This window comes from Berghia stephanieae, chromosome 7 (genome assembly GCF_034508935.2).
Source record: "Berghia stephanieae isolate SIO BIC M18660-M18661 chromosome 7, UCSD_Bste_1.3, whole genome shotgun sequence".
In the NCBI taxonomy this organism is placed as follows: Eukaryota; Metazoa; Mollusca; class Gastropoda; order Nudibranchia; family Aeolidiidae; genus Berghia; species Berghia stephanieae.
The window spans coordinates 36,430,405-36,455,189 of NC_088366.1; the positions used below are offsets into that span (position 1 = coordinate 36,430,405).

Below are 24,785 nucleotides of genomic sequence, written 5' to 3' on the forward strand. Positions count from 1 at the left end.
TTTGAACAAAGTTTGGAGAACTAAAGATATCTCCCTTCGACTAAAGCTAAGATTTTTCAACTCAAACGTGAAATCTGTGCTACTGTATGGATGTGAAACTTGGAACGCATCACAGGCATGTATAAGGAGGGTACAAATTTTCGTAAACAGGCGCATGCGTAAGCTACTCAGAATAAAATGGATGGATAGAATAAAAAATGAAGAAGTATGGAAAAGAACACAGCAGAAACCAGTGGGAGAGGAAATAGGAAGAAGACGATGGAGGTAGATTGGACACACGCTTAGAAAGAATGAAGAAAGTATTGGACTGGAACCCTCAGGCCAGAAGATCAAGGGGAAGGCCACGAGGAACATGGAGAAGAATTAAAGAAGCTGGTATACACAGAAGAGGTAAGACATGGAATGAGATTAAAAAGTTAGCTCAGGATAGAGAGGGATGGAAACTGTTTGTCTGTGGCCCATACCCTGTCCCATGGTGAAAAAGGCAATGATGATTATGATGATGATGATGTTATACAGATATACACACCAACAACAAACAGCTCGGTTGAAGAAATTGATAGATTTTATGAACAACCAGAACTAGCAAAAAGTCGATGTAAGTCAAAGGATGTCATCATAGTGCAAGGGGATTTTAATGCAAAAATGGGAGGTGAAAGACACGAAAACGTAAAAGGACCAGATGGGCTTGGTAATGAAAGAGGAAAAAAAAATATTGAATAGGCACATACCAATGAAAGGATGGTGGCCAATACATGATTTGAACTACATTCAAGGAGGAAATTGATATCCAGACGGAAACTATAGGAATAAAATCGATTTCATCCTTATAAACAACCAGTTCAGAAACGCTGTAAAAAAGCTCAAAAGCATACATGGAAGCTGACTGCTACTAAGCTCACAATCCTGTGATAGTCAAAGTAAAACTTAAACAGAAGAAATTAAAGAAAGCTCACAGAAACATTCATAAAATTGCAGCTTGATCTCCTGAAATACAATCAACATCTAAGCGAAAAATGTCAAGTGAAGGTTCGGAACAAATTTGACATTTTGGAAACACTACTAGACATTGATAAGAAATGAAAATGTATTAAGGAAGCCATCACAAACTCATTGAAAGAAAATGTGCCACCAGTGCAACAAAAACCAAAGCAAAGATGGAAAACAAAAGAAATTATAGAAATGATTGAAGTGAGTAGAACAAATAAGTATGACAAGGAACCTCGTGGAAAAATCAACAAAGAATCAGAGCAAAATCCAAAGAAGCAAAGAACGAATGGCTTGAGACGAAATGTGATGAAATAGAAACTAATTTCATTTCTATCTTAATCCAAATAAAATGCATCCGAGAGGCAGTGAGATCAGTAAAAATAAAACATGTTTATCAATTGGATGCAACAAATCTAAGGACAGACAGAGATTAATTGAAAAAGAGAAGATTTTTTAAAGATGGGCGGAATACTTAAAGGAATTATATGATGATGATCACCCGAAACTCGACCGGAAATGAGTACTGGTCGTAGGAATGCTGAAGGTGTACCCATAATAAAAGATGAGGTCAGGTTTGCAATGAAAAAGATGAAGTCAGGGAAGGCAGGGGGGACCAGACTTCATTACAATTGAGATACTGGAACCTTTAGAAGAAATTGGAGTGTCAGCTCGTACAGACATATTGCATGTGTATATAGCTATCAGGACACATCCCATTGTACCTATCAAAGTCAACTTTCATAGCACTACCACAACCCCCACCCCCGGCAACAATTGAATGTGAACTCCATCATCAGATTAAGGAATCACATCAATACAATTTTGTTAAGAATACTTATGAAAAGAGCAAGAAACAAAATAAACCCACAAATAGCAGGAGATTAGCGTGGTTTTGTCGAAGTGAAAGGTACAACAAATGCAATTTTTATTATGAGAAACATGATTGAAAGAAACCCTTAAGTGAAAAGAGACTTATGCTTCATTGATTACACAAAAGCTGTCGAAATGGTACGGCACGCAACGATGATGGATACTCTGGAAGAGTTGGACATGGAAGAGATTTAAGGATGATCCAAAAACTTTATTCGGAACAAACAGCAACAATAAGAATATGTACCAGCCAATATAAAATTGGGTCAGGCAAGGATGTTTGTTGTCACCGGATCTATTCTCGATATGTACAAAGCAGATTATGAGGAAAATAAAAAACATGACAGGAGTGAGCGTAAATGGACAAATCATAAACAACATAAGGTACGCAGACGACACGACTTTGATTGAAAAAAAACAAACAAACAAAACAACAAACAACAAAAAACGAGAAAGATCTTCAACCACTGCTAAATAAAGTTGTGGAAGAAAGAAAAAAAATTGGGACTTGGCCTAAAAACAAAAGTAAAACTGAAACCATGGTAGTCACGAGGAAAGGAAAGATTCCAACATGTGACATCTAAACTAAACGGAACAACACTAATCCACGTAAAAACATTCAAATATTTAGGAATAATATTTAATGAAAATGAAAAAAAAAGTTCAGGTGAAGTTAAAAGCAGGATAGGAAAGACAAAAACAGGTTTACAAAACATGAAAAGCATATCCAACGGGTAAAAAAACCCAACAAAAACCGTTGCCCAACTTCTAAAGATGAAACTACTTCAACGTTACACATAACCCATATTGAAAACGCTTGCAAAACTTGGACCATGACCTCAGAGATAATTACAAGACTGGAAGCAGTGGAAATGTGGCTTCAGAAAGGAATGCTCCGTATTCCAAGGACAATAAAAAAAAAAAGAAGAGAGAAATGAGTATGTCCTGAATAAAAGAGGCTGGGTTACATTGTAACTTACAAGAAAAGTAGTTGGCACAATACGTAAACGGCGGGGGAAATTCATAGGCCATGTGATTAGAAGAGAGGGCATGGAAAACCTGAGTGTGATCTGAAAGTTAACAGGAAAGACTAATGTTTGTACTGAAAATCGTGTAGTATAATAGTAAGTAGCCTAAACACACACACATACACATACACACACGCACACGCACACACACAAACAAACACACCCACCCACACAGTGTTCACGAACTACACCTAACCTAGCTCTCCGTTGACTGTTGTTGCAGGCATACCTGGACGTATTGTGGGCTAATTCGTTGTATTTGGAGATATTCAGTGGGCGTCGGTGCCCCTATTATATCCTACACTCCAGCACGATTTCGTCGAACTCCTCAGGACATGCAAGGATGTTCGAGGAAACCGTAGTTTGAGGAAACTGTGCCTTGGGGAGTTGGGGGGAGGGGTGGGGGTGGTGGGGGGGGGGGGGGGGGTGGCTCAGCCAGCGGTATCGTATTTGCTTCGTACCCGAAAAATTACCTATTTCGAATATCCACTGTTATTGTTATATGACCTTCAGCAAGCCACCTTTCCCTAGCTCAATTTGCGGCTATGTACTACTGCTGACACCTGGGTTATTTCAGTCTTCCCTCTTGGAATAGACCCTGGGTTATTTCAGTCTTCCCTCTTGGAATAGACCCTAAAACAAATTGCCGCTTGAGGATGAATGAATGGAACTCTTTATTATATATGTATCTACTTTGTTATTATGTAATGACATGTTTCAAGGGGTTCGTGTGTGTGTGGGTGTGAGTGTGTGTGTGTGTGTGGGGGGGGGGGGTTGCTGCATCACAACATTCACTTACCTTCATAACTAACCGTTAATGAAAAGCTCGAAGGAAGAAAAAAAAAACCGATCAGTGTTGAATTGTAAGCTTCAATTTATTAGATTTTCCCCGACAGACTGGCTGGGAACGGAAAGAAACAGCAACATCATCAGAACAACAGAAGGACAAAACGGTGTAATAAGTATCCTACACACACACACACACACACACACACACACACACACACAGAGAGAGAGACACAGTATTCACGAACTACACCTATCCGAGCTCTCCGTTGCCTTTTGTTGCAGGCATACCTGGACGTATGTGGGCTAATTCATTGTATTACACAGTTTCTGTCCTTGTCTAATAAATTGAAGTTTACAATTAAACACTTATCATTATTTTTTAGCCAACCATTAGCAAACCATGGCACATGGCATTGAAATTAGAGAGAACGGCGAAGTGACAAGAATAAGCAGAGAGGTGTCGGTTATGCGAACCGACGATGGAGTGTGTGACTGTGTTGTCTCCTATTGTATACTCACACCTCCAGTGTAGATAGATACACACGATAAACACATGTAATTGTCAATGTCACATTAAATCACCAGTGGTCAAAATCTCCCGACTCATAAAAACAAAATAACAATCAATTTGATTTTTTACGTTGGCTGGGTGAAATTAGTTAGAGAAAACCGTGTCCGCAGTAAAAATTATTTCGAGGAAGGAATGAATAATAACAAAGAATAATAGGGAAAGAATTCGGGACATTCGAATGGGTTCGAGGAAAGCTTGCTGAAGTGTATTGGGTCTTAAAAGTCTCTGATATAGCCGACAAATTTTAATAAGAATTAGAGTAAAGAATGTGAAAAACGGGGTTAAAAAATCCATGTTGTAACCGGGTGCCGGTTATATCCCGACCTGTTATACTGAGGTTCCACATCATGAATATGATAATTTATAATATATTGACAATCCTCCCAATATATTTTCTATTTTATCACTAGCCACCACTGTCTACGACACTCGTTATAAGTCACTACCCTTTAGCGAAAATGTATATATGTTAGAAGGACAGACGTTTAATAATCATTTTGATGCATTATGATATCCTACTGATCAAATAAAAATTATCATATATTGAATAAAGTCACCTCATTTTTAAAGATATGAAAGTTTAAGTTTTGCTGTAATATTTCTTCAATATATAGACAATATTACAACCTGGCAACCACCAACCAAGGTTGTATCCCATAATACTGAGGTCGCACATGCGCAGTCTCATTTCAAAATAGACAAGCGAATGAAATGGCGGATCGTGGGTCCATGGATGATTTCTTGTCTACTGAAATAGATGAAAACAAAGTTACAGCACTTGTTGGATCCCTAGAATCACAATTAGCTTCTCCTACAAACAAGGAAGTACAAAAAGTGATAACATGTGGACCGTTTAATAACAATCACATCGGTGGAATTGCATCTACCAATGCATCACACGTTCAGTTGAATGTCGTGAGGGCTCAGCCGCAAAGTGTTGTAGCCCAATCTATGCACAGTACTCTTGGCTTGGCAAACAAAGCTCAATCCCATAATGTAAACATTATTAATTCAATGAAAGGCAATGCTTCAAATTCACAGATAATAGGAATATCATCAATTATAAACTCGAATCTGTCCAACTCGCATTCAACTACCAATACTACGGGAGAAACTGTCACATTGAGAAGAATGAATAACAATGATCAAACAAAACACAATTCACCATCAATACGCATTGTGGCAAATAATACAAAATTGCATAATGCAATCACACACACTCAAATCCCATCAAATAATCAATACATAAATACAAGTGCCATGTCTCAAAACGTCACAATAAGGCCAACACAAACCATGAACAGAGTAAACATAAGTGCCTCAGGGGCAAGTTCTGCAATGCACAACTTAGCAACATTAGCAGCAGAACAAAAACCTGGGGTGACAGTTTTACCAAATGGTAGTACACTTTTATCTAATAAGGCTGGGTCTGTGATACCTCATCAAATAGTTATGAAAAGTGATACCAATCATACAATAAATGTGAAAGGCTGTGTTAGTCCGTTATTGAAAAATAAAGGTGATATTTCAAATTCCAATTCTGTGATACAAGGAACACATACCCAAGTTATCCGTGGATCTACTCCTGTTAATTCTGCTGCTGGACCAAATTCTAATATTATTTCAGTCCGGCCCCAAACTCCTAGCTCACAACAGCAAGTTGTCATCAGGCCGTCCATAGCAACAACTGTTGCCAATGCTACATCATCTTTGCAAGTTGTAAATGCATCATCTAATGTAACGCCATCAACAATTCGACCTGTTGGCGCACCCCAAATTCGTCAAAATGTCCGCATCCCAAATCCAATTAGAATAAATCAACCAAATATAGCACCAAGGCAGCAAACTTCGCAAACTGTAAGTACAATTGGTTTTGATATTGATTTTTTGAGAAAATTTATATTCATATGACATTTGCATTACAAAAAGGGAGTGTCTACATACACAGTTACACTGCACCTAGCCTCAGGATCTACGTACATGATAACTTGTTTGCCACTGCAATACAAGCAATGGATGGACCTGGCTGTTGTGTGTGTGTGTGTTTGTGATAATTTTTTAAATCAATACAATTTAACCCATTAAAGGCGAGATTCAATCTTACTTTACTTTAACCTAACACCAGATCTTAGTCTTGTCTTAATGTTATCATTTAAAGACGAGCTATACTCTTACTGCTCTCTTGGTGTAAATGATTCATTCTGCATCATCAGCAAAAGGGAAACTATTATCGTGGGGGGGGGGGGGGGGGGGGGAGAATCAGTTTCACTGTTAAGAGGTTTAAATTGCACTAATCGCGTACCGTAAAGCATCTCCGTAACACTTCTTTCATCTACATCACCAGGCGACCCATTGTTTATTTCATCTTCATCCATGGCCCCCCCCCCCTCACCCTTTTCTCTTGTCATGGTGTCATCCCTTCCCCTTCCCATCATCTCATGGTAAAACGAAGACTTTCTGCTCAGTTTGCAAATACTTGGATTTGTCTCTCACAAGGCTAATGGATTAATTAAAACAAAGACTTCGGGTAATGAGTAATGCCCAACTATAAATTCTCTGTTACGTCAATGCAGTCATGCATGTGGCCACCTGGCAGCCCAACTTCTGCTTACATTCTGCCTAAAACTAAAACACACAAAAAGGGGGTTGGGGGAGTCGTTGGATATGAAAAAATCAAGGTCATAAGTTAATGTGCACCAAGCTCAATACCCCCTCCCCTTCCCCCCTCCCTTTCAAAGCATGATACAAAAGTTACTGTGTATGTTACCGTGTACGTAGATCCTGAGGCGAGGTGCCCAGTTAATGTGCACATAGACTCTCCGTTACAAAAAAATAATATATGTAGTCGCTCACCCTGAATTATAGTTTTATATTTCCAAAGAAAGAAACAGATTGACCTCTATCAAGCCAGGTTTTCATTAATTTCATTAATCAGGCCTGTAAACCTTCTGACAATTGTCGGATTTCCAGTACAGGATCTGCAAACCTGTATGATTTCGCATATTTTATTACGATTTTTGGACCCAAGTACGTGGACACGACTCCAAAGGATTTTGTACGATTTAAAAAAAAAATTTGATGTGAATAAGATAAAATAAGATAAGATATTCTTTATTGATCCTGAATGGAAATTATCATATGATGTTGATGCTGATGCATTTGATGTATGCACATGTCGTACATCAGCTGTTGACTGTGTTTCTGACTGATGCGTCACATGTAGTACTATAGGTATCTTTTCAGCTACTTATATGATGACGGTTTTCACCAGTGTTTACAAGGGGTCCCTGGCCAACAGCAACACATAACATGTTGGATGAGACATGACGCCTGTCAGGCGATATTACAAATTTTGCGGACAAAGGCAACGCTGTTAACGACCATGTACTCATTTTACACCTGAGTACGGTGAGAGAATGTGAGTAAAGAGCCTTCTCCAAGGACTCAACTATGCACCGAGCAAGGCTCGAACCCAGGACCTTCCGATCCGAAAGCGAGTGTCATACCACTAGACCACATAGCTGCCAAGGATTGCTCTCACCGCTTACAGTGTCATTACAACCACCACAGCGTCAGCTTCATTGCCACTCCCATCTCTATCATCATCATCTGATTATTATTTATTATTTTTTTTCTTTCTTTTCAAGGGTACAATAACAATTCCTCAAGGAGCAGTCTTGATGAGGAATGAGAGTGGGCAGTTGGTCATTGTATCAGCATCGCAAAATGTGATACAACAGCCATCAGTGAACAGTAGTAATAGTGTCATCACTACCATTTCCCCCAGTCCCTACAGATTACCAAATGTCAGGGTATGTAATTTTACTGATTTCTTTATTTTTTACTGAGAGTATTCTGTTGATCTCAATCTATTTTTGTTTAGTGTTAGTTTAAGTCCTTCCCTTTTAATTATTATTTGAACATATATTGGCCTTGAAAGTTGATGATTAGATAATATTGAGAAACATTTTGTTATTATTTTTTTATAATATTTGTTTATTTCTTAATTTGCTTGAATTGATTACTCTTGTGGTTTGACTTGAATATATATATATATAAACATGATACTTACTTACTTATCCGAACCAGCGACCACCTGAGCTCTAGCCCTTCATTCAGTCTTGTGCCATGACATGATAATTATTCAGTCTTTGAGTTAATTTCGAGTAAAAGAAAAACCCAATAAAAAAACAAACAAAAATAAACAAAAAACAACAAAAACAAACAAAGCAAAACAAAGAGAAAGCGAACAAACAAACAAACAAAGCAAAACTAAGAGAAAGCGAACAAACAAACAAACAAAGCAAACATAGAATTATCGACCATATTCTTGACGACAACAGCTTGAATATCCACAACACAATTTATTTTAGAAATTATTCAGTTGGGCTAAAATGAAAAACAAAGTTTTATATTTATTTTCAAACAGAATCTTCTGAATTCTATAGACATTTGGATACAATTATAGGCAGTAATCTCTATCAAGAATGGAATTGTCATATTGAAAAAGACAAAACCAAACAAAACTGGTCATTGTTATTATTATTAAAAGAATTTTGACCCCTAACCCTCATTCTTAAAAAGAATATATTATTATTATTATTATTATTATTATTATTATTATTATTATTATTATTATTATTATTATTATTATTATTATTATTATTATTATTATCATTATTATTATTATTTTCCTCATCATGTTCCAAGAAATCAGTTATTTCTCTTATTATTCATGATTTGAGCATTACATTTTGTTTGGACAACTCTTAATTTTTCCACCTCTCTAGCCCGTCAATTCCCAGTCACCAATCCGTGCCCCAGTCAGTGGTCAAACTATTGTCACCATTCAACCATCAGCTGGTCAGCCACAACCGGTGCGAGCACCAGCTGCAATTAACTCTATGGGACATACCTTACCCCGGTCTACAGGGGCTACTACTAGTCAGGCCACACCAACCTCAATCAACCAGCCATCATCAGTAGGAAACAATGCAGCACCAGCTCCTACTGATATGAGTAAGTTATGAAAGGGGTGGCTGCTTTGATTTGAGTTGTATGTGTATCCTTCCTTCCTCTCTTGGTTTCTCATCAGTAAGTGGTTAGACCCAATGATACATTTTCACAGAGAAGTATCCATTGAAGTATACATTAATATTCGTATGATACATGTTTTTTAGAGGACAAATTAGATTAATTTGACATTGTTTTCCTTCATGTAAAGATTTTCAAACCAATTTTTTTAAAGGAAAATATTGTAAATTTACTTTAAAATGGACAGTTGACCAAACTGAACTATTTATTTGTGCTACATCATTATAAATAGACAATTTATATAATGATGCAGAAAATTATGCATTTTGACTTGTGCAAAAAATTTTTTTCATGAACCAAGAAAAAAAAAAAAATGTACAGATGTTTTTGTTAGTTTCCGTGACAGGTCTGAGGACAGGACATTGCATGAAATAAGCAATTTGCATTGAGAGCTGTAATAATATGTTGACTTAAAAAGAGGGGTAGGATTGAATTTATCTTTTTCTAGGGAATACTATAGAAAATGTATATATGCAGGCATTAGACCATGTTTATTGTTGATAACGAGTGCCACTTTTCCACACAAAGGTGGATTTTTGCCTTTATTTGTTTCTTTCCTTTCATATGATCCATCTTCTCTGTGTTCCTGTATTAATAATTATAAGGGGTGGTTTAGGTTAAATATTTGGAAAGTCCTTTAAAAAAATTGATTTAGAGATTTTGGTGGAAATTGATATTTTATTATCTTAGAAATATTTTTGAAATGCAATTTCTCAAAATATACAATAAAGACAAAAATACGGTTGAAAAGGGTATAGGTAGTAAGAAAAAGTGTGAGAAACGGAAAGCCATTTTGCTATTTTTATCATTTTTCTAGGGGAGCAGTTACACGGGCTAGGGTTGACAGCATTGCCACCATATCATCATCATTACCACCATCACTACCAGTCATTTTTTACTTTTCATATATATACTGGGTGAGGATCCTGACCTCCCATAGTGGGCAGGGAGGTACATGCTGTGTCTTCTATCCCCCCATACCCGTTTCCCAATTGTTTCCTGTCATTGTCTTGGAATGAGATTACTTAGTTTTGTCCTGATCCTTGCCGGAGCTCTTTGGCTGGGAGGGAAACAGTCGAATGTATAGTTATAGTTTTGGGAGATGATATTTATTTCCTTGTAAATCATCTCTCTGTTATGCATTGTATTATGTTGAGTTTACATATTATATTATATGATTGGTAAACATTTGAGTTGGGTGGTTGGATGGGAGCATCACCCTTGAATCATATACCTATGATGTTCGCATGGGTGTACGATCCGATAGTGATGTCGTTTCTTCTTCTCTTTACTAGCCTATCCTGCTTCTTTGGTTTGTGATTGTATTTTTGACAGGGGATATATTTTTTTCTGTAAATCTTCTGCCTGTTTGTTCTTGGTTATTTATAATTTAGCTTATATCTTTAGGTTATGATTTTGATTTACATTTGTACTATTTTTGTTAGATTGCTTGTTTTTTTGTTTCAGCGGTCTCTCATATAACCTCATTTGTGTTGGAAGAGACCTAAAGCAATAAACAAACAAACAAAAAACATTTGAGTGTATTCCTCTTAGTTGGGACCTGTGCTTGTGTCTGGATGAGACTTTTAGGTGATCTCAGACTAAGTACATTGGTGGTATGCTCTTGGAATCTACATCTGATCCCTATTTGTTCTCAGTTCCCTATGTCTTACTTTTTCTTGGGTGCTTTAATTGTAATTCTATAACTTTTTACTATCCCATTTTCTTCCTTTTTACTGGTGCTGATATAACCTAAATGTGTTGCAAGCGCCGTAAAACCCTTAAAAACAAAAACAAACTTTTCATATAAAATCCTTTTTGGTTTTAGAACTTTACTTGATAGGGCGTCTTGGGATGGTATTTGACATTATGTTTGCATATTTTCTAATCTTAAATTCCTGTTTCGCCGATGAAATTCCTCCTTGTGGAGTCTTACTTAAATTCTTGAGAGTCAAATTTTAAGTTGACATCTCAGGTAGTAACTGAGTTTGGGATTTAACACTTTCTTTGATAATAGTGCCAAAATTGTTGTAAAGGGATCAAATGAAATGAATTAATTGACAATGATTTGATCTTAAAAAATTGCATTTTTATGTTTATTTTTATTTCAGACAAAGCAATGTTGGACAATGTCAAAAAATGCAAGAATTTTTTGTCTACGCTGATAAAATTGGCTCATAGTCAACCAGCAGAAACTGTCAAGAATGTTCAAGCTTTAATACAAGGCCTCATTGTAAGTACAACTATAAAAGTGTTGATAATTGTGAATTTTATATATCCTTGTAAATTCTGTTAGTTTGTCCTATGACTTTGTGGAAATGATAATGTGATTTACATGATATTTTGAAGCAATAATTATTTTAATGTTTAATTTTTACCGGAAATCTCGAATTAATTTTTTCTCATTAGGATGGTCGAGTAGAGCCTGAAGCCTTCACTGAACGTTTACAGCACGAGTTGCAATCATCTCCTCAACCATATTTGGTTCCATTTCTAAAGGTATGATCCATTATTTTGTCATCTAAAATTTATTTTTCGAGTGGAGCTCATATGCATGTTTAAGTTGAATTAGTTTTCTCCAGTTCCATAAACTAAACTAGTAATCAAAACATTTGCATGTTCATTTCACTTTTTCCAATGTAACAAACAAGAAATTCAAGGTTAAATTTACATGTGAAACAAAAGTCATGAATTTTTCTTAATTTGTTGTGTTAGAAACTGAATTTGCCATTGTATTTGGTTGAGCATTGTATTGTGACGAGGCTACTGGTTGGGTTTCTGATTGCATACGAATGTGGCAACGAATTCACCGCCTGGTTAGAATGTCATAATATTGTAGTGTGAGACGAAACCATTAGAAGATAATTGAAGATATTAATATATTTATCATGTTTTTTGTATTTATCCGGTAAATTAACAAACAACTACCACTATTTAGTTTAATTGAGCTTGAGCCACCATAGACATTACATTTTATTTTTATTGCACACATTTGTTTATCACATCTATTCTTTACCATCTTTTGTTATTTTATTGCTTCCCTGAATTTCATAAGTGACTTTATTTTTGCATTTTGCATATAATGTTTAGAAATTATATTGAGCATTTGAAAAGCTCATTAATACGATTTATTTATCCTACTAAAAACAAATTTCTTGTAACTTGCTATTATTAATTTCTTCAGTTTCATTTTTTCATTATTTCCTTCCATTCTTACGTTGAATCTAGGAATTATTTTATGTTTTAAAAATTTTTCATTTTTTCCCCATCCTTCATTTAATTTACACCTATTTAGAGCTCTGCTCTCTACCCCCTTATGGTAAACCATAGATATTACAATTTATTTTTCATTCATGCACAAAGAACACTTTGCTTATATTCATTTTCACGCAGATTATTAGCCACATATCCCTCACCCCTCAACCCCCCAATGTGTTTTGTGTCATTTTCCTGTCTCATAATTTGTATTGTAAAGAAAATTTAAAAAGTATATATTTTGATGTTTATTTCTTATTGATATTATCAATTTAAAAAACTTACCCAATTACAGTGCAGCACGGAAATCTCAAATAAGTTGAGACTGGCCTATTTCCGTGTCTTCAAGTTTTTTGTGTTGAGTATTTTACATAGAAGATGAAAAATTAAAATGAGGTCCAGTGTTTAGTGCGTCTTGTTTCATTCAATAACAAATGGTGTTATGTTCCCCATTCACATATATTAAGAATGTTTGAAACATGGCAAGCTCTCTCGTGTCATGGTTGATGCTGGTCAACTGCCTTCTTTAAAAGCACATGACACAAGTAATAGTTGCCTTATCTATGAAAAGAGATGAGAGTTAATATTTTCATTTCAGTGACGGTTCCTTTCAATAACTTACCTAAATTTGTTCCAATTCTTCCCTAGTCAAATTGTTTTGTTTTTTCCCCAACTATTTAAAGATTTTTTTTTGGTCAAGTTTGTTAACAATTTTTTATTTCAAATCCATTTAATATGGATTTTTTCGGAATTATGTCCCTCATCACATAAATATGGAAGGCTAAGATTAAAATCACGATTAATGTGTACTGCATTGGCTTGGTGATAACTGAGAGGCATTAAGAATATTTGTTTTGTTTGTTGGATAAGATGTTTTGATATATATTGTTATCTTTTGAAATTATGTTTGTTAGATTCAAATTGTATTTTTTCAGTAAATATTTATTTTGTAGACCTGTAAATTCTCATTCAATTAACTGAAATCAGTCAATTCGTCAAATTCAAATATTTTGAAAAAGGAAAGAAAGAAATGAAGAAAGAAAGAATTCATGAATCGTAGTCGAATGACCATAAAGTAATTAGGAATGTTCCATAGCGCTACGCATAGCTCATGGGCCATTTATATTTACGATAGATATGTTGCCAAGGCTAAGTGACACTTTTTAGAATTTCCGTGTCTGAACACATCCCAGTGTATTTTCCACACAGCCTTTGTGAATTTATTTTTTCACTTTCCAAACCTGTCGTGATCCCAATGGTAGCCAATTTTAACTGAGTTGCTGAGCGATAAATTTCACTGTTTCGTGTAAGCCAAAATTGACCACATTTACCTGGAGGGAAGTAAAAGTGTGAAAAAACTAAAATGCGAAAGCCGGAAGTGCGTTATGTAGACACCGTCAAATCGAAAGTTAGGGATTGCCACAGTACATCTTGATTGCCTCACATTGTAAACAAACTGGTTGACTGTTTCTAGTTTCTTCATTGATTGGGTACCTAATTATAAGTAACAAGGGTAAGTAGCCTAATCAATTCCCGTGCAAATTAGTTTACTGCCATTGTTTTGCTCAAGCGAGCTTGCTGTTTACATTAATTTCGATTCTTTGGATTTTTCTGCGACGACTACGACGAATTACGAAGAGTTTCAGTCAATTTTTATAGAGCTCATTTACAGGTCTAATTTTGTAAGTGGCATTTGCCTATTTCATGTTTGTCTACTACTACAAACAGTTGTAGATCTAGTTAATTTTGACTTCCCCTATGAAGACAGTCTTATCATAACTGATCTCAGAAATATATGAATTTCCTTGGATGACGGGGAGAGATAGGTCACTCCACATATCATTCAATTATCTACACAATGCAGTTGATGATGTTTCTTTGTCCTGGACAGGGACCTCTTTGTTAAGTTTATGTTCAGTCTTATTTACATTTTTGTGGACACCTGCAATGCGTATGTCAATCTTTGTGCTTTTAGATTTTACTTACACATGAAAGACAAAATAAGAATTAAACTTCTGGATCGATTTTTATTCATGAATTGATTTTTCTATTGAAAATTTAGAATTCTCTTTCATTTTTTTAAATGGAAGAATAAATTAATTTAAAAATTATTCCATTGTTTATATATAGTGTTGGGTTTACTGGCTAGAATGTTTAATATAAAATTGTTCTTTTCTTTTCTTTGTCTTGTATACTTTTCAAGTTTTATTTTTATATTCTTATTATTTCCTTCCTCTCACTGTCACTTATACATTCTGCAATATTGAGAGTTCTAAACTTGATGTTTCTCTTGTACTCTCCTCATTTAATTCTTTACTATCTATCTGTACTCACTAATGATTCATATGATGTCCTTTTCTTTTTTACTTTTATCGCTGCCATTCTCTTAACAGTCATTGTAAAATCTGAGAAACCGTAAAACTGTTCCTGTTGTCATGCTTATTAACTATTAGTTTAATGTGAAAATTGTTGTAACTTTTATTTATTTATTTATTTATTTTTTTAAAATCTTAGACTCAATGAATAGGAAGAAAATAATTTAAACAGGTGTTTATCTTAAGTTTTAAATACTTTTTTGTTTCTAACTTTTATATTATTTTGGTTGTTTTTTCATCGTTGTAATAAATCTTTATGACTTTATGTCAAAATAGGCTCATTGGTGGATTGCTCTTGGAAATCTGTTCTCTATTTGAACAAACCCCCTTTGTCTTACATCATCTTTGGTCCTTTTATCTTCAGATCTACCACCATTTTTTTTTTCCTCTTTCATTTTCCCTTCTACTAGCGCTGAAATGACCTAATAGTGTCGCAAGTGCTGCAAAACCCTGAAAACAAAACAAAACCTGATAAATGGAGCATTCACATAACTTGTGGTTTGACATTAATAAACTAACGCTGACAGGAAAATTGATCATTGATCCCGTCGCATCAGCTTAACAGCTGTATCTCGGACCTGTCTGTAGCTGTCGTGATGAAAAGAAAAAAAAATATCGAAAATTTGAAAGCATTGTTTATGTCCCACATAAAGAATTTTTGTTAAAATCGATGAACTGTGTTTTTGTTGATAGTCCCTTGAAAATGTAAAACTGTCAATAATTAATATCTGTTAATCTTTCCATTTTCTGTTTACATGGCCCCCTCAATAAAAAGTGATCTATCTGCAGGTCCTTGACACAGCAGTGAGATTTCACTGTCGCTTTATTCAATATCTATGTTTTTGTGTTGCGTGTGTAGTTGTTCTTTCGTTCAATTTTGTAGGGGAAGAAAGAAAAAAAAAATCAAAATCATATAAAACTTGAAGCTGTAATGTTGAGAATGTTTCAAACAAATGAATACCTAAAAATTTTCATCTTCTTCCTCTTGACTTTCAATCCCACAAATATGTTTGGCCATTGAAACAACATGTGGCAGGGAAGATGTGTTCCCCATGATAGAAACATTCATTTTGATGGAAAGTTTCACAGGGCTGTTAAGGGCTAGTGTAACAATGTAATTTATATTTCAAAAATAGGATAACTTTTATCAATATTTTCCTGTTGTTTTTTAAAGTCCTTTTGTCAATCAGTTACATGTGTCTTGTTTTGTTTGTGTCAACAATATTTTTACATTCTTGTTGAGTTCTTGAATTCATAACTTCTTTGTACCCATAATTTTTCTTTTCATCATGTCATTTGGTGATAATCATTGCATACTATTTATAATGAGGCATGAGGTGATTGAAATCGAAGATTACGTTGAATTATGTTTAAAATTTAGTTGAAGAAATAGGAATTTTTGTTATTAGAGCAAATTTTGCCAGGACATTTAGACAAAGACAGTATTTTTTCAGAACATTTATTTTGTCCATCTCATTATTTTGAAACCTTAAATGTATTCCTCTTCTAAAGATGAACTCATCACATAAATAACATGATAAATCTCCATTGTGCTGTTTTTCGCTTTTTTCCAGAGAAGTCTTCCTTTACTGCGCCAGTGCATGCAGCAAGGTCGTATGACGATAGAGGGTGTGAGCCCTCCACCAGTGGGTGGAATATCTCGTCCCCAGCCCCAGAGTAATTCCGCCCCTTCATCCCATCCGTCCATTCCTCACTCTCAAGCCACACAACATGTCATCACAGCCACTGGTACACTCACACAGAGGCCTGTTACCTCTAATCTCCCTCAACAGGTCAGTTTTACGAAATCAATTTAATAATATCTCAGTTATTTTTTTCTTGTTATCACTGATTTAACACCACCTTCACACCCTTGGAAATTTTCAAGAGAAATATATCTGAGATGATTAGATATGACAAAGCTGTACGAAGTTTATTATTAAAAACAAAGGTTACAAATTAATGTATCCTGGTCAAATTTAAAGTTCTCATGGACTTTTAGGAGCTTTTTAATGCAAATATGCACTTGTTTCAGACTTAAGAAGGTTTCTTCATATAATAAACAATAGATTGCATTTGTACACCGTGCTTTACTCACTTGACGTTTTTAAAATTGATGATGAACAGTCTACATAAGACATCAGGGAAGAGACATGCAGTCTGTTAAGCACTATCATCATTTCTGACAGAGATAACACTGCTCTACAAAAGGGGTCTTCCAAATTTAATATCAATTTCCAATTGGAGGAGGACAATTTGTGCAAAATGCATGCTTAAAGATGTCTTCGCCTTCAAGTTCTATGCTTGTCCCAGGCATCGGAGGTTTCTCCACATATCTCTCAGGCTTGCCAACTGCCTCTATTTCGTCGGGACAGTCTTGATTCTTCAATTTGAGATAACATATTTTCCCCCCATAAAATTAAGTAAAATCTGTCACGCACTTAGATATCCAGTTGGAATTCGACTAAAAAGGGTCTGCTGTCTGCTGATAGAAATGTACCAGGTATATTATTATCAAGTGCCATATCCTGCTATGTAATGGTTCAATTTAATAGGGGTAGAAAGAGAAAATGGTGAACAGAGAAGAGGACAGGGAGGAGTGGCAGCTGATGGAAGGCTGATATGTGGTGAGGTCAAAGGAGGGGATAGGGTGGCAGCCAATGAACAGTTGCCTAGGTGTCGAAGGGAGGGGGAGAGCAGCAGATAAAGGATGACCTAGTCATGGTCACTTGGAAGATGGCAGGCTAAAGGATCAAAGGAACTTGTATAGAGGAATGGGGATGATTAGTGGGAGTATCATTCAACGGCATTTGAAATGGTAGGTCTGTTATACCATTTGATCACTGATTCCTCTCCCCCCCCCCCTCCTCCAAACCCGTCTCATTACCAGTCTTCACACCCTACGAGTCCTTACTTCCATTTTTAATTGGTTTGCTGTCTCTCGCTGCTTCTGTTAAATTACCAGGTAACTGCAGTGAAGTCCTTCAGCGATGTCACAACGTTCATTGTTTTCCCCTAGAACGTTCACCTTGCTCACTGCCACAAACTTTTACTTTCGCTTTCATGTGACTTGGAAGAACTCAGTTGTTCTCTATTAATAATAATAATAATAATAATAATAATAATAATAATAATAATAATAATAATAATAATAAGCACCACATTTTGAATGCCTCAACGTTTTTATTGGGTTCTTTGGTCATGGTCCAGCTCTCAAAGCCATACAATATCACTGACACACACTTGTACTATGTATATTTCTCATGTCCATAAAAGCTTTTTTTGCTTGTATTAAATATGTCTAATCACATGTTTTGAAATCATTCACCTCCCCAGTCACTGATTATTCTCAATATTGTTGGACTTTGTTTCAAGATGACATTTTAAGTCTAATGCCATTCTTATAATTTCAGATGGAATTTTCAAATTTCAAGAATAAAACTTTGTTACAGTTGGGAAACAATGTCGAAATCTTATTTTCTAAAAACCTCTTTAGTTCATTATGTATAGAATCCAAATTAGATTGCCCATTCATTGAACATGAGTGGGCCAATTTGATTGACATTAAAATTTGGCAAAAATAAACTTGTTAAATTGTCCAGTGACAAAATGGTATTCTGATTTTTTTGAAAATAATCTTTTGGGTTTTTTTTATTGGCAGTCGTACCAATTGATTTTATTTTTAAAATGCTTCAATTTGTTTTTATAATTTTTCCTTTTTTCCCCAGAAGGTGCTCCCATCACCAGGTCCAGCTAGTAGTAAAATGGCTCCCATTCGCCAACCAGCTGCCACTCAACTAGCCATAGCTCCAGGAGGAAACAAAGTGATGGTGCATGCCCCTCCCCGTCCCCGACCTGTTATCCGTCCCCCACATACAATTTCACATCCGGTAGTACGCAAAACCCCTCCCGTCCGTCCATCCCAGGCATCCTCTCCTCGGGCTCAGCCCACACCTGTCTCTTCATCGTCACCTTTGTCGTATCCATCAAAAGTTAAAGCAGAACTTAACGCAAGCCCTATTGTACCGGCTCACCGTGAGAAACGGAAATTTGAATCATTAAAGTAAGTTATCTGTTTAATTTGAAATATGGTAAAACACTCGTTATCCATGAGATCAATTGGCATAGAATCATCTGAATGAAGCTGAAATAGGTGAAGACAATATTTGGACTTTGTTACAAGTGGGGATTCTTTTTTTCAATTTTTAATTTTAAAGGGTTTACTGCAAAAACTGAACCAATATTTTGGTTGACATATATTATATATGTTTATGAATGGACTGATGAGTCAATATATAATTTTTGCACAATATTAGGAACAACCTAATATCACACATGCATGTTCTGTGAGGGTGAATTGAAATGAATGGGTACAATAAAGCTACACCGTGCCTAAAAATACATCCTTCAATCTTGTAATGTTTCATATTGAAATCCATGTAATATTGATGACATAAGAGAAAATTAGTATAACATTGATGTAATTTCATAATTTCTCTTTTAGAGGCCACAAGAAGAGGAGAGGAAAAAAATCATTTTCATTTCTCAGAAGGGAAACTTGTTTGCTCAGATTATTTAGCCTTTGAGAGCTCCTTCATGATGTGCAATCTAAAAATACATATGAAGATATCTCAACACCAAGCATGCTTTTATACAGGAAAATTAAAATTATTCCTAGGACTAGAAGATTCATAGACTCCATGTAAGATGCAGTCTCACTTCCTTGGTTTTAATAATGATTTACAATTCTAATGTTTTAAATGATTCGTTTTTGGCCTTAATGAAAATAAGAGACAACTTTATTTTTATAGAACTGAAAAATGAAAAGCGGGGATTGCCACTTTGGGATTGTTTTGGAAAGTAAAAATTTGTCATGAAAATATGGAACTTAGTTCTTGTCCCATGGAAAAACAAAATTTTAATGTTTCGCAGGTTTCTTATTTTGGCTTAATTTATATTTGATACCCATTTGGGTATTCTATATTATTATTGTTAATTTTTCAATCTTTTTATCTTGTGACACTTTTTGTCTTTACTTTGACTTTACAGGGACGGGGATGATGACATCAATGATGTTGCTACAATGGGAGGGGTAAATTTGTCAGAGGAATCCAAAAACATACTTGCCACCACCAATGCTGACTCAATAGGGGCACAAGTCCGGTCATGTAGAGAGGAAGTTTTCCTTTCATCTTCTCCTTTGCTGAAGAAGATGACTGTTATTGGTAAGCAGAAAACATTCTAGAATTTGAATATGTTCTTAAGACTGCGATTTAGTTTTGAAGGTGTGTATGATATGTCGTCGTGTGGTAAAACTGCCAATAATTATCATAGAGAGTAGGCTATACGCTTAATGTTGAACTCTAGATTGTCAGATGAGCATGTTTCAGACAAGCAGGTAGATTGTCAGATGAGCATGTTTCAGAAAAGCAGGAAACAACATATAATTTTGTTTGTGTTTAGATATGCATGGTCATATAGGATTTAAGCATATTCAGTGAGGTGTTGTAATTGCAGACCTGCCTACCGGTAGGATTAATTGGTTTTTTTAGTACGATTTTTGGACTCAAATACGTGGATACGATTCCTTTAGTAGTTGTTGTAATATTTTGATTTTTTTTTCTCAAGCATGAATGATGTTGAAAATGACAACCTGTCATACATCAATTGTTGACCGTGTTTTCTGAATGATACATCACAGTACTTTTGTTATCATTTCAGTTAGTTATATGTTGCCGGTTTACACCAATATATTTTCTCATAACTTTTTGAGGATTTGCATAGAATTATGCATTTAAGCTTATTTTATACTTTAAATGGCCTCAGGCCACATTTAAGCTTTTACCACTTGTTAAATAGAAAATTTAAAGTGAAAATTAAATCTAACTAACATCTTTAGCAATGAAGCTTTCAATTAAAAACTGTATTGCTGATAAGCTTAAACATAAATGGATTATTTCCCTTTATAACTGCTAAAATTACTCTTATTTTGTTTTTTAAAATTGAATGATCTTTTTTTAAGATTTATTATTTTGTATGAGTGATTCTTTTTTTTCCTTTTCATTACCAACTGGGCAGCTTTAGGAACAAAATGGTTCAAAATGAATCCTCTAGAAGTATTTAACTTGTCTGTGATATGTGTGAATTTCCCATCATTTGACCAACAGTAATAGTATTAGTATGTAGTAGTAGTAATAGTGGTGGGAGTAGAAGTAGTAGTGGTAGTAGTAATAGTCTAATAGTGGTTGTAGGAATTGTTGTAGTTGTAGAAGGAGGAGTAGTAAATGCTATAAAAAAGGGAGAGAGAGATAGAAAGAGAGACATGGATCAATTGATAACATAATGGAAATTATCTTGTCATCTCTATTAGATTGAAGACCACTCTCACAAATATTTTATCTCAAAACCTTCAACTGATTTACTGGGTTGGCAGGATACACCATCACAACTTCATTTAGGACATCAGCATCATCATCTCATACCATCATCACCACGGTTACAACCACCATCACAGCATTGTCACTGCCACAACACCACCATCACATCACTTCTTCCATCACCACCACCATCGCTACAACCCCCACCTCCTCTTCTTCAGGCACTAGCATCAATACTACCAACATATTTGGGGTCTTTTGGTCATTTCTTTGAGTGTTTCGAAAGCAATATCCTTAGATATTGCAATTTCTGAGCCTTATACTGATTTAAAATGGTCATTAAGTTTTAGTTTCTTGATAAACCGATAATTTTGTATTTACTAGTGGTTGCTGCAAATGAATGTTTGAATCATGGGTGAAAGTTCGTCGACATATGCCGGAAATTCCGGTTTTTTAGTAAATGTAATAATCGCCTGCCGGCTTTATCATTATGGAACGTTCACTTTTAATACTAGGAAAGTCCTGTGTAGACTTATTTAATTTTCTTTCAAAGGTGACAGGTGAACACATGTGTCACTTTTCTGTCATACATTTTATCTGTTGTACTAGTTATCTTTTCAGTTGGTTATTAAACGCTGGTTTTCACTAAACCCTTTCACACCATTTTTGAAGATTTGCATTGAATTATGCATATAAGCTTATTTTATACTTCAAATGGTCTCGGATCTCATTTAAGCTTCTACTTCTTGTTAAATAGAACTTGTCAAGTGAAAATAAAATAGAACCAACATCTTTGACAATGAAGCCTTCAATCAAGGACTGTATTGCCAATAAACGTAAACATAAATGGGTTATTTCCCTTTACAATACAACTGAAAATACTTTATTTTGACTGTTTAAATTTATGTTTTTTTCTTTAATATTTTGTATGAGTCTAATTTTTAAATTATTATTATTAAATGGGAAGCTGTAAGAATGCTGTAGGTTTAAAAAAGACATTAAGACTATTTTTGGGATATTCAACTTGTATATCACATGGGTGGGTATTTCCCATATTTGAACCAAAAGTAGTAGTAGTTGTAATACCTAGTAGTAGTAGTAGTCACCACTGCTACAACCACCATCACAGCATTGACACTGCCACAACCACTACCACCACATCATCATCATCATCACCACGACCACTAGAGCATCATCGCTACTACAACCCATACCAACACTAGCATCAAAACAAGTACCATAGTTGGGGTCTCTTGATCACTTCTTTGGGGTGTTTTGGATAATAATAGCCCTTGGTATTGCAATTCCTGAGTCTTTTGCTATACAAATTTAAAGTGATGACATATAGAATATATTCTATATAGAATATGGCGTCCCGCAAGGTTCGGTTTTAGGTCCTATCCTTTATACCCTTTATACTTTACCATTAGGCAGTGTAATACGCTCCCATTCTGTTAATTACCACATATATGCAGACGACACGCAGCTATATAAATCTGCTTCTCCTCATGATCTCTCCTCTCTTGTCTGTCATTTAGAAAATTGTTGTCACTCCATCAATATTTGGATGCTTTCTAATAAGCTATTGTTGAATGAAGACAAAACTGAAGTTGTTTTGATAGGAACTCAGCAAAAATTAAAGTCTTTCCAATTTTCAAATCCTACTCTAACTATATCTGATTCTGATATTTCTATTTCTGAAAAGGCTAAAAATTTAGGTGTCATTCTGGATAGTTCTTTGTCTATGGATCAGCATATAAACAATAATGTGAAAATTATGTACTTTGAGCTCCGTAGAATATCACAGATGAGGTCGTTTTTACCTTTCAACACCTTGAAGATAATTGTCTCTGCATTGGTCTTGTCACGTCTTGACTACTGCAATTCACTGCTCGCTGGTCTCCCTAATAACAAAATAAACAAGCTCCAGAGAGTACAGAATTGTGCGGCTAGGTTAGTTCTGGGAAAATCTCATTACGATGATACAAAGGACATGCTTCGAATCCTCCACTGGCTGCCAGTCCGGGCTAGAATTGAATATAAAATAGCCCTTATCTGCTTTGGTGTATTTGAGTCTTCTGTCCCTATTCAACACTTACTCCAACCATACGTACCTCTGAGAAATCTTAGATCCCACGATTCAAAATTGTTAGCATCTCCTAAAACAAAACTTAAGTATTTTGGTGATAGGTCTCTTATGAAATTTTGACCCACGATTTGGAATGATCTCCCTCAATCTGTGAGATTCTCGAGCTCAATAGACATTTTCAAAAAGGCCCTGAAAACATATCTTTTCAGGATATACTCAATTGAATTTTAAATGTATTGTATGTGACATTTATATTGATGTATTGATGCCCTTTTATGCTCTTAATTGTTTTGATACTTTGGTTGAATTTTTCTTTAAAAAATTTGTTGTTGTTGTTGTTGTTTAAAGCGCTTTGAGGTTTCGACGAAAGGCGCTATATAAATATGATTATTATTATTATTATTATTATTATTATTATTATTATTATTATTATTATTATTATTATTATTATATCTTAATGCTATAAACCAGGTAATACTGTAATTACTAGAAATTGCTGCGAATGAGTGTTTAAATGACGAAGATCATTTATTTTGCTTTGGGTTTAGTGTTAGCTTTTATATAAAAATTTTGTTTTCAATCATGCAGACTGAATACGTTTTTCTTTTTTTTTCTCTTTTTTTTTTTTGCTTTAAAAACACAAACAACTTTTAGGATCATAGAATTAAATACACTTTTCACTCTGGAAAGGTTGGCACTCAACTGGTGAGTTGCATATAGCAAAGTTAAAAAAAAAAAATTAGCATCTTTTTCAGGCACACTGGCTTCACTGGTCTGTCTTTCAGGCAAATTGATCCCCGTTAACTTTCACCCATGGTTTGAATGATGGAAGATCGGAGTTTATTTTTGATTTGGGTTTGATGATAGCTTTTATATAAATTTTTGTATTTTGCGCACTTTTATTTTCCACACATGCGGACAAAATACACTTTTTTTTGCTGAAAAATACATTTTTTAGGATCATAGAATGCACTTTTCATTCTGGGAAGGTTGGCAGGTCTGTAATTGTACATAAAATACAGATTGATAGTCATTCAATATGATAGATCATGTTGTGGAATTGTGTACATGTTTCTCCTAAAGATGAATAGATATTGATTTCTTTTTCTTTTATTTTTTTATTTCAAGGTCAAAAGGCATCAGATGTCAATAAAAAATAGAAATGCTGCAAATATTTTTATTGTTGAAAGATGTTGTTTTGCATAGCAAGCGTAATATAAATGTGGGATTGCTTAAGAGCAGAAATTTTCCATAAATAGAGAAATAAGTTGATGGCAAATGAGAGAGTTTAAACAAAATTAGTTAAATTAATCTGGAAAACGGGCGCCAATTCAACACCGAGGTAAG

At 35.0% G+C, this 24,785-nt stretch overlaps 1 protein-coding gene across 2 annotated transcripts in view; it reads left to right on the forward strand.

The window, feature by feature from the left end:
• The first annotated feature begins 4,938 nt into the window (after window positions 1-4,938).
• The window catches only part of LOC144977174 (transcription initiation factor TFIID subunit 4B-like), a 29,949-nt gene continuing 10,102 nt past the window's right edge, over window positions 4,939-24,785 (forward strand). The window contains exons 1-8 of one of the 2 annotated variants that reach the window (XM_078922056.1): window positions 4,939-6,105; window positions 7,896-8,060; window positions 9,039-9,267; window positions 11,454-11,575; window positions 11,752-11,841; window positions 16,547-16,765; window positions 18,701-19,035; window positions 20,022-20,197. In XM_078922056.1, coding sequence (XP_078778182.1) covers window positions 4,960-6,105; window positions 7,896-8,060; window positions 9,039-9,267; window positions 11,454-11,575; window positions 11,752-11,841; window positions 16,547-16,765; window positions 18,701-19,035; window positions 20,022-20,197 — 2,482 coding nt within the window. In that variant the 5' untranslated portion in view covers window positions 4,939-4,959. The remainder of the gene's footprint in view (window positions 6,106-7,895; window positions 8,061-9,038; window positions 9,268-11,453; window positions 11,576-11,751; window positions 11,842-16,546; window positions 16,766-18,700; window positions 19,036-20,021; window positions 20,198-24,785) is intronic. The other variant, XM_078922057.1, reaches the window with a different exon arrangement.